General features: G+C 51.1%; 1 protein-coding gene across 1 annotated transcript; it reads left to right on the top strand.

The window, feature by feature from the left end:
• Positions 1-4,813: 4,813 nt before the first annotated feature.
• On the top strand, positions 4,814-7,203 carry LOC142002044 (homeobox protein SIX6-like). Its single transcript, XM_074977836.1, has 3 exons — positions 4,814-5,283; positions 5,673-5,836; positions 6,755-7,203. The coding sequence occupies exons 1-3, from the start codon at positions 4,945-4,947 to the stop codon at positions 6,987-6,989; spliced, it is 738 nt and encodes a 245-aa protein (XP_074833937.1). The 5' UTR covers positions 4,814-4,944; the 3' UTR covers positions 6,990-7,203.
• The last annotated feature ends 3,291 nt before the right edge of the window (positions 7,204-10,494 follow it).

The following is a 10,494-nucleotide window of genomic DNA, read 5'->3' as shown; positions in this document are numbered from 1 at the left end:
GTCAAGCCCAGTCAATACTGCAGGCTGCTGTCCTATTCAACAAAATCCCCCATTTTTTTAAACTGATCTGACATGTCTGTGAACTCCCATCATTTGCTCTGTACCACAGGCCTTCTCTGCAAGTGGCTCAGCCCACAGCTCCCACTGCAGCTGCTCAGTCTCTGATAGTCCCATGTTCACTGAGAACCCCGGCAGCACCTCGCTTCCCTAGAGTCACTGCTCATAGAGCCAGCTCAGCTAAAGAGCATAAAGGGGGCAGCCAAACTGACCCCTTCCTTGCAGCATTTGCACAGGATGCCAGAACCCAGCAACTGCAAACCAGGACCCTTAGCCTAACATGAGAAGTTGCACCAATGGTGGATAACATGGAATGCTTTGTTAGAATGGGAGCCTGGGGATCAGAACTCCTGGGTTCTCTCCCCAGCACTGGGAAGGGACATAAAAACCAAGCAGTCCTTTCGCACTGGCCATCAGGGCTGCTGACTTTCTTGTCTATTTAGGGTGGAGGTGAGCTGTTCCCCAAACCATCCCACTGCCTGGGCTGGGACTTCTCTCAGCCAGGCCTGGCAGCTCAGCCAGAGAACCAGGTGTTATTTAACACAGTGCAGGAATGCTAAGTGGCTGATCATGCAGACTGTAGTCACCCTAATCCCTTAAGGCTCATCAATTCCTGCTTGGCTGCAAGCAGCTTGTACCTCTGATCCTGGGAAAGGCTATTTAACACAGCTGCTGCTTGGCTCTGACTCCTAACAGCACTGGCCAGCAAAGCCCCAGTGCACACGCACTGCCCACCCGACCTCCCCCACTCAGTTAGGGGGCACATAGCTGGGCCAAAGTGTCTCTTCCAGAACTGAGAGAGCAAGAGGGGTATAACCAACATCAGGTGACATATTTACACCACAGAGCACAGCCCTAGGGGCAAACTATAAGCCCAGAAGGGACTACTGTGATGATCTGGCCTGACCTCCTGCATAACACAGGTATAACACAGGCCATGGGACTTCCCTGGCATTAATTCCTGCTCCAACTACAGCAGATCATTTAAAATACAGCCAGTCAGGATTTTAAAATTGCTGGTGACGGAAATCCACCGTGAGCCTGGGTAAGCTGTTCCAACTGTTAATTACCCCCACTGTTACAACTCAGGAACAGAGAGGTAGCCTTGTTAGTCTGTGCTGTTTTGTTTAAACGTAGGCCCTTATTTCTACTCCAAATTTGTCCAGTTTCATTTTCAGCCATTGGCTCTGGTTATAGTTTTGTCTGATGGACTGAAGAGACCTAGAAACACTTCTTTCTCCACGTAGGTACTGTGATCCATCACTCACTAACCTTCTTTCTGTTATGTTAACTAGATTGAGCTTCGTCCGTCAGTCACGGTAAGTTGTCTTTTCTAATGGCTCTTCTTTGAGCCATCCACAGTTACCAACACCTTTCTGGAATTGTGGACACCACACCTGGCCACAGGAGTCCAGGAATGAATGTAAGGACAACCATGGTCTGACCATCAAGCCCAATGTCCTGCCTTCCAGCAGTGGCTGGTGCCAAGTACTTCACAGGGGGTGAATGAAACAGGGCAATTTATTAAATGATCTGTCCTGACATCTGGTCTGAGATCCTGGCAGCCAGAGGTTTAGGGGTACCCAGGGTTGTAGCCTGGCCAGTAGCCACTGATGGTCACATCCTCCACAAACTTTTGAACTTTTTTACCCACTTATGCATCTGCCCAGTAGTTACATCAGTGCCAAATACACAGCAAGTAAAATTTCCCTATCCCTCCTTCGACTGGGGCTGCAATGGCAGGGAAGGGAGCTGTGACCTTGGCAAATGGTAGCTCTTTGACTGGGGGGTTGGTATTGCAAGGGTGAGGAGACCAGGGACAGGAGGAGATGAGCATGTCTGGGTGTGGGCGGGGATCACAGTGGGGATGAGTGTGGTGGGGGCATGGGGCAGGAGTAAATGAGCAGGGGAGGGGGATGAATGTAGCAGGGGCAGAAGAGCAGGGTGAGGGCAGGATGACAGCCAAAGGGGGGAAGGGGTATAGGGCTGGGTGGGGCAGTCCGAGGGAGGTGGTGAGGGAACGGAGGGGAGGGGCTGGGTGGAGGGGGCAGGGGGCGGAGGTCTGGGGTAGGGCGGGATGAGGGGCAGAGGTGTGGGGCAGGGCGAGGCTGGGTGAGGGGGCGGAGGCGAGAGGAGCAGGGGTACGAGGCAGGGTGGGGGCGGGATGAGGGGCAGGGGTGTGGGGCAGGGCGGGGGCTGGGCCCTGGGTCACAACTCCTGCTGAGCGGGCGCCGAGGCAGGCGGCCGCCCCGCCCCGGTCCTCCCCTTCCAGCGCGACGCCCTCGGGCCGCGGCCGCCGGTAGCTCCGCACTTACCGCGCCTCCCCCGGGCGGCTGCAGCCCCGCGGACGGGGACCCGCGCTGCAGCCGGCTGACGCTGCTGCCGGCCCTCGAGAGGCGGCGTTCGGGTCTCGCTTTGGCAAGTCAAGATCCCGCGCGCCCGCTTCGGAGCCGCCGCCTCCGAAGTTCCGCTCCGTTTCCCGGCGGCCAGTGAGTGCGATTGCTTACCCCTCTCCCGGCCGACGCCAGCGTTTCACCGTAGCCCGGAGGGGCGGGAACAGGGGAGACAAAACGGGGGAAGGGGCAGAGCCCCTACACAGCGTGTGCACTATTGGAGAAACCCAGCGCTGTATTGGGGTGGAGGGTCCTTTTCAAAGCTGTTTTATCGGAGCGGGGGGGGGCTGGAAACTTTCCCAGCGAAGATCTTCCTGTGTCCCTTTACAAGACTTTACCGCTGGTCTGAATGGAGAAGGGAAATTGGTTTGATATCGGGGCCCCATCATACTTGTCTATCTACTTCCAAACACACTTATCCTCTGCTATTTCTCAGCACTGTTCCTTTCTGTAGTTTTTAACCCATTGTGACATCTGCTGGAAAGTCCCCTGTATATTATTGATGATTCCTATGGAGGCTTTTTCCGCAGTATAATTCGACTTTTTAAATTAAAGATTTATCAAAGCGATCCAACTGGATGCGTACATTTTTTCAAGGTAACAGAGAGAAAGCCGTGCTAGTCTATACACACTCAGAACAAAAAAGCAGTCCAGTAGCATGTAAGGACTAAGAAAATAATGTATTAGGGGATGAGCTTTTGTGGCACAGACCCACTTCTTCACATCATAACCATACCAGAATACAGCTATAATCTGAAGAAGTGGGTCTGTCCCACAAAAGCTCATCACCTAATACATTATTTTATTAGTCTTTAAAGTGCTGCTGGACTGCTTTTTTATTTTTTCAAGGTGTAATTTAAGAATTTCTTAACATAGAAAGGGGCTAGTTAATTTTATTGTAGATCGAGTATCGGAGGGGTAGCCGTGTTAGTCTGGATCTGTAATAGCAATGAAGGGTCCTATGGCACCTTACAGACTCACAGAAAAGTTTTGAGCATGAGCTTTTTATTGCAGATATTCACTGTGGTCTCTTTTTTCTGGATTGTATTGCCTGAAACATGAGGAGACTAGGATAGGAAAAATAATGGTAATAAAGCAGCAAACTATAGCCCCAATTACAAATTAGAGCCCCAATTACTACTTTGTTCTGATCTAAAAGTACTCCCCATCTAGATAGACCTAGACCTAGAGCTCAGTGCTGTCAAATTTATGGGTTAGCCACAGCCCGGTGACCCTGCTTTCATCCCGTTAGCTATTTCGTTTCTTACCCATATACCTGAGGTGGGGATCTCACAATTTTGCCTGAAGTTTGGGGTACAAGTCCTATCTCCGTCAAATCCTTTTTACTGAGCAGGTCCACCACCTACCTGGATGTCACCAGTGCAGCCTCTTAAATCCAGCAGCAGGAACGAAACTTGAGAGAAAACTTAGAAACACTCAGTCTCTCCTTATCTCACCCAGGATGCCAGCCAGGCTTCCTTTCCGAGCAACAGAAACCCAACAGGTCCAGTTCACAGTCTTCTAAAACGCCATGGGCCCATGTCGCCAGCCTTCCTGAGGGACAGGGGTCTGGTTCTAGCCTCCTTGGAGAATCAGGATGGGAGTTGATCATATCGACAGCTTTTCAGGAAGCTACAAGTTCATCTCCAACCTTTGCATGTAGGAGAGATCCTGGAATTTGCCCAGCCATTGGAGTTGCTGGGGGTCATGTCCCCAGCCTTCTCCCCACAACACAGGCAAGAAAGTGATTTTTCCCTCCATCGAGGGTGTGATGCTCCCTCAGTGAGAGGAGCTGAGGCTTAAGGGTGATGGCTCAACTGGTGAGTCTGGAGGTCAGACCCCAGAGCTGCCATCACACTTGACGTAGCCAGGTGGTGGGGCTGATGCAAAGCTCAGCCTAGGAAGTGGGACTAATGTAATTTTTGTTTTATCTCTGTCCCTTCCTCAGTTTGTTCAGTTTTCTCTGGCTGCCTTCTATAGGTCTTTCCCTTAGTCCTGACTCAGTCCCCTGCCCCGTCCCACACTCCCTCTGTCCTGTCCCTCTCTGTTCTTCACACCCAATCCCAGCCCCTTAACCCTCTCCTCCATAGGTTGATTCCCTCTTCTAGTCTTTTCATTCCAGCCCTACACAGATCTGTGCCACCTCCCTTCCGTCTCATATCCCCATTCTAATCCCCCCCGCCTTGTTTCCCTCCCATACCTGTCTCCCTCCCTTCCCTCCCCTTTCCATAACCCACGTCCCAGTACCTGTCCTCTCCCCTTTATTTCCCTTACCCCACATCCGAGTCACCTGCTCTGCCTCTCTCCCATCCATCTCAGACCCAGCATCAAAATACCCTGCCCCATCACCCATCCATCTCAGATCCTCCCAAACCCCACTCCCATCCCCCTCCCTCTGACCACCTGACCTTTCCCCCATTCTTGCTCTCTGCCTCTCCATTCCATATTCCACCCTACACCATTCTTTGCCCTCATCCTGTTCCCCACTGCCCTGATGCCACTACCATGGTCACTCTTCCCCCCAGGGCAAGTGGCCCGAGTCTGTGAGGCTCTGCAGGAAAGTGGGGAATTCGAGCGCCTAGCACGGTTCCTCTGGGCCCTGCCTCCTGCCCTCACCCACAGGTGCCACCCGGCCCCACCATGGATGCTGGCATGCCCTGAGCTGCAGCTGGTGGGTCCCCACACCTCAGCTCTTTTGGCACCCAATTGCAACCAGGCCCCACCCTGTGGTGCCCAAGAGACATCGGGAGGCCTGGACCAGTACCCATCGTGCAGGAGACAATCCTCAGCCTTCTATCACAGCACCACCCAGCACAGGGCCAGCAGCTTCAAGGTAAGCAGGACACTGGGGGGGGAGCAGGAGAGGGTTTGGGTCATAAGCAGCAGTCTGACAGCCCCTTGGTTAGAAAAGACTGTAAGGGACAATTCCTGCCTGCTGTGGAGATGATTCACCTGTCTCAGTGAACAGGCTCTTGGACAACTCTGCCCTGCTCTTCTCTGGAGAAATGCTGTCTCAGGGCAATCACACCCTACAGGAGAGAATGAGCCTTTCCCCACCTAACCACTGTCTGGGGAATAGATTGCTTGGATGCTGTTGCCCATCATGGTGGTAAATGCTCTGCGTGGGACCATGGGGAGGCTAATTGGGATGGGGTATATAGGTCTCCCTGCTGACCCCCTCCCTGTGTTAATACCCATCCCACGCCCCTTCTCTGTCCCCAGGAGAAGACTCGGAACCTACTGCGGGAATGGTACCTGCAGGACCCCTACCCCAATCCCTCCCGCAAGCGCCAGCTGGCCCACATCACAGGCCTTACCCCCACCCAGGTGGGGAACTGGTTCAAGAACCGCCGCCAGCGGGATCGTGCTGCCTCAGCCAAGAACAGGTATGGGGGCCTGAACCTCCTGAGGATCCAAGATGGCACTTGCCCCAGCCTGCACCCCACAGTCCCGGTGGGACACATCCACAGAACAAACAAGGCGTCCTGTGCTGCTTGTGGAAGTAGGGGGACTCTGCTACAGAGAGTGGGGTGGGGTGCTTAGTAGAAGGCACAGTGGTGCTGGGAGTGAGTGGGCCAGTAGAGTTTGCAGTGCTGCAAGTATGGTGGGGGGCTCAGAATGGGGGTCTGCTCTTCAGGAACTGGAATGGGGTATCGGTAGGGAGGCACCAGGGTTCAGGGATAAGGACAGGCTGAATAGGAGGCCTCATGCTGCATGGAGTGGGGTGGCAGAGGTGTAGGGAGGAGGGCCAGTAGGGGCACAGTTCTGCAGAAAACAGCTTGCCGCATTGAAGTCAATCAATCTCCCAGTAATGTGGTTTTATAATTCCCTCCACATACAAGTGGGGTTCCAGGGTAAGTCTGCTTAGGTGTTCTCTCTCTGGGGATTCAAATGCAATCTCCTTGCTTACAGGAGAAGAGGTTTCCACCTACTTCCCACACTGTGAGGGCTGGTTCAAGAGTATCTTATCTCTGGCACATGGGCTTAGGACACGGGTTCTGTTCTTTCCTCTGTCAGCATCTTGTGCATCTCAGTGCCCGTTCGTTGTCTGCAAAATGCCTGGCACAACTGAGGCAACAGTCCAGGTTGGGATCTGTGCAGCATCCAGCACAGTGGGTCCCTGATTTTGAATAGGGTCTGAACAATAGCTGACACAAAGGAGGCCCTGATTTTGGACAGGGTCTCTTTGCATGACCATAGCATGATCCTAATAACTTGCAGGGAGGTTTGCATTGGGCAGGAATTTAATATAATTGAATTGGGTCTTAAATTCTCCAATTGTGTCATTAATTCTCGTCTCTCAGATTCCAGAAAGATTCATCATCCCAGCCCAGTGGAGCTGCCCAGCCTCCCAGGCTGGAGAACGAGGACATCATGGGCCCAAGTGATACCCCATCTCCGCAGGAGCACAGCTGCCACACTCCCTGCAGGCAAACATATCCCACCTCAGCTACCACTGACAACGAGAGCAGAAACCTGCAACTGGACAGGAGCGGGACAGGGTCAGACTTCCCCACTCCCACCACTGCCCAGGGATGACATGGAAAAATGTGACCTGAGAAGTAGTCCATCCAGCAGCCACAGGATAAAGATTACCCGTGCAAAGCAAAATCTCAGTGAGCTTTCCTCTGACATGTGGCACTAACCCAACATGAAAAGATTTCAGTAACAAACTACAGGTTGAAACTCTCTTGTCCAGCACCGTTGGGACCTGACAGGTGCCAGACGAGAGAATTTTCCAGACAATGGGAGATTGATATTTTCTAGCACATTACCAACACTTCCACTGTTTGCTGGGCTTGGAGAAAACATTTAGGGATAAATTAGAGCTAAACAACAGCACAGAACACTGAGATCCAGGACTGGTGGCTGAAAACAAAATTTATGGGACCACAGGAAGCTTGGTCACACCCATGATAAGTGGTCATCTGGCTAACTGAAATCATGTCATATTACCTAGTTTGTCAGACAAGACAGTTCTGGATTAGAGGTCCAACGTGTATTTGCAGAATGCACCTACTCCTCTGAGCTGATTTGCCAAAGTAATCAGTTTTGGCTGGTGTTGGGTTACAAATCACTTTATCGAATGCAGGTATGAGATGATGTTATCTGTATTATATGAATAAAGGGCAAAAGAACTGTACTTACCCTGCCCCAGTTGAAGGGGCCACCAAATCTCACGTTCTATGCCGGAGGTGGGAATGCCAAAGCTTAAGGCAGAAGCGAGTATGGGAATCAGTGTTTATAGCTGGTGGTGTAGGTCCTAGCTAGACAGCCTTAGGCATTATTTGATACTGTTCTCTGTACTGTTTAAAGATAGAGCTGATTAGATTGTTACAATCCTTTTGTTCAGTGATTGCTTGGGTGAAACCCCTGCTAACTAGTTGCTGAGTCCTAGAGCTGGGGTGTGGCAATGATGCACTGAAAAACGCTGCAAAGCCAGCACTGGAAGTAGGGTGCCATCACCTGTTAAAATCACTGAGTGTTAATCTCAGAATGTGACATCAACATCTGATAGCAATAGCAGTGGTCCAGTGGATAGTGATGGTTCAGTGGACACGAGCAACCCCGCCTGAATGGCTAGAACTGGAGTCGGCGGGGGGCAGTGCCTGCCAGCAGCAGGAGAAACATCTCCTTTGAGAGGCTTTTCCCTGACACTGCCATTTTCCAGCTGTGGGAGAGGGCAGCAACTGTGGCAGCAATGCGCAGAGATAGGTGCCCCCACCCCCAGCACACTCTTGCAACCCGCCCCCCAAGACCCTCCACTTTTACCCTGCTCCTGCCTCAACCTCCCGCCCAGACCCCTCACCTCCAGCGCACTCCTGAACCCTCCCACTTACTCACCTTACCTCCCACCCAGAAACTCCAGCCCCCACATCCCCCTCTGAGCCAGACCCCAACTACCCACCCCCAGCCTGCTCCTCCACTTGCCTTCCTGCACAGATGCCACACTTGCTCCTCAGCAGTCCCCTCTGGCACACTGAACCCTGAACTTCCCCCCACCCCATTTTGACCCCACCCCAGGTCCCCAGAAGAGTTAATCTGGCCTGGGGGAAGCCCTGAACCTCACTTCCCACTCCCACCCACAAAAGGTTCCTCACCCCTGCTTTAAGTGGCATACCTGGCAATACTTTTGTCATTGACTAAAGAGCCTTCAGTTACTTGAGTGACAAGCCTTTTGTTATCTTTATCAACCTACTTCCCTCTGTTTATAAAGGAACTCTCTGCTCCAAAGAGTTGGCTAGATAGCCTTGCCCTCCCCAAGGACAATGCCACCAGAAGGAAGCGTCTTCATGGGGCACATGGCAGAAACCTGGGGCCTGCCTGTTGGTGGGAGCAGCTGAAGGTTGGGGAGCATAGGGAAGGGAGGAGCAACCCTGGAATTTTGGGGGGGGGTGCCTCTTGGTGGTGGTAAGAGGAGGAACCAGCCCTTGAACCAAACTGTAACCCTGCAGACAGTGCTATAGCACCCTGCACCCCCCACTTCCCTAGTTCCAGTGATCTAGGCCAGGGTGAGCAAACTTTTTGTCAGACCCCACTTTTCATCCCTGGAATTAGCAGGGGCCCCCCAACCTGTCTCATGGCATCCAAACCAATGGAAATTTCAGTTACGTTCACATGAAAAAAATGTTTCGGTATGGGCAAGAAAATAAGTGTGTATGTGCCTCACTAGCCGGCTGTTCTTTAGACAATCTGACTATATTCGTACTACATCTCTCAAGTAGAACATTCAGGGTTGTGCTTTGCCCAGAACACAAACTAAAGAAGTGAAAACTTCTATGTGCTGCAGGATCAATGACGTCCATTGTCATTGTTAATACTCAGTTGTGTGTATTGGGTTATGCTGTTAGACTCACAAGCAAAAAGAATTCAAGCTTTTTGTCTGCCATTTGGAAGTGTGATATCTAACAGACATCATTCTAAACTCAACACCACACGTGCTGAATGCCAGGCAGACCTGGCATTTTGAACAGCCCTATCTGGCTTATTGGCTGTGGAACTTCAATACTGAGTAGAGAGCCATTTCCTGGACAATACAGTATAAATCACTGATGGTCAAATCAGTACCACTCTGTACCAGAAACCTACTGACCGCTACTCTTACGTACACGTCTCCAGCTTCCACCTAGCACACATCACTTGAGCCATTGTTTATAGTCAAGCTCTAAGATACAACTGCATCTGTTTCACTCCTGTTGACAGAGACAAAAAACTTCAAGAGCTCTACCAGGCATTTGTAAAACTTGATTACCCACAGGGAGAAGTAAAGAAACAGATTGACAGGGCCAGATGAATACCCAGGGGCCAGCTATTTCTAGACAGGCCTAAGAGGGTTAACAGAACATGACTTGTCATCACCTGTAGCCCTCAGCTCAATCTGCCTCCCCCCTCAATGCATTATTGGCAATCTACAACCTATACTGGAACATGATCCTTCACTCTCACAGGCCCTAGGTGACAGGCCAGCTCTCTCTTACAGACAGCCCCCAGTCCTCTGGAAAATTCTCACTAGCATCCATACACCAGATGACAGAAATACTAACCCTGGACCCTCTCCTTGCAACAAACTGCATTGCCAGCTCTGTCTACACATTTACACTAGAGACACCATCACTGGACCTAACCACATCAGTCACATGACCAGGGCACATATTCTTGCACTTCCACTAATATGATATGTGCCAGCAATGCCTGTCTGCAACGTACATTGGACAAACTAGACAATCCTTTCACCAAACGATGAATGGCCACAAATCAGACATTAGGAATCTGAATATGCATAAACGGGTAAGGGAGCACTTTAAGTTGGCAGGACACACTATTAATGACTTAATGGTTTGTGTGTTACAACAAAGATTTTAACACCAGATTACAAGGGAGACATCTAAATTGTAATTCATTTTCAAGTCTGATACCTATCATTGCAGCCTCAACAAAGAGCTCAATTATCTTATGCATTACAAGGACAATTTCCCCACCCTTGATATTTGCAGTGATGGCAGATATCCCACTTAACTGAATTGACACTTCAGAGGTTTTTTTC

The sequence above is a fragment of the Carettochelys insculpta genome, chromosome 26, assembly GCF_033958435.1.
Source record: "Carettochelys insculpta isolate YL-2023 chromosome 26, ASM3395843v1, whole genome shotgun sequence".
Taxonomy (NCBI): domain Eukaryota; kingdom Metazoa; phylum Chordata; order Testudines; family Carettochelyidae; genus Carettochelys; species Carettochelys insculpta.
This window is presented reverse-complemented; position numbering and strand designations above follow the sequence as displayed.

Coding starts and splice junctions, on each gene's coding strand:
- LOC142002044 (XM_074977836.1), top strand. CDS start 4,945: ATGCCACTACCATGGTCACTCTTCCCCCCAGGGCAAGTGGCCCGAGTC. Junction 5,284..5,672: donor ACAGGGCCAGCAGCTTCAAG/GTAAGCAGGACA, acceptor CTCTGTCCCCAG/GAGAAGACTCGGAACCTACT. Junction 5,837..6,754: donor GCTGCCTCAGCCAAGAACAG/GTATGGGGGCCT, acceptor CTCGTCTCTCAG/ATTCCAGAAAGATTCATCAT.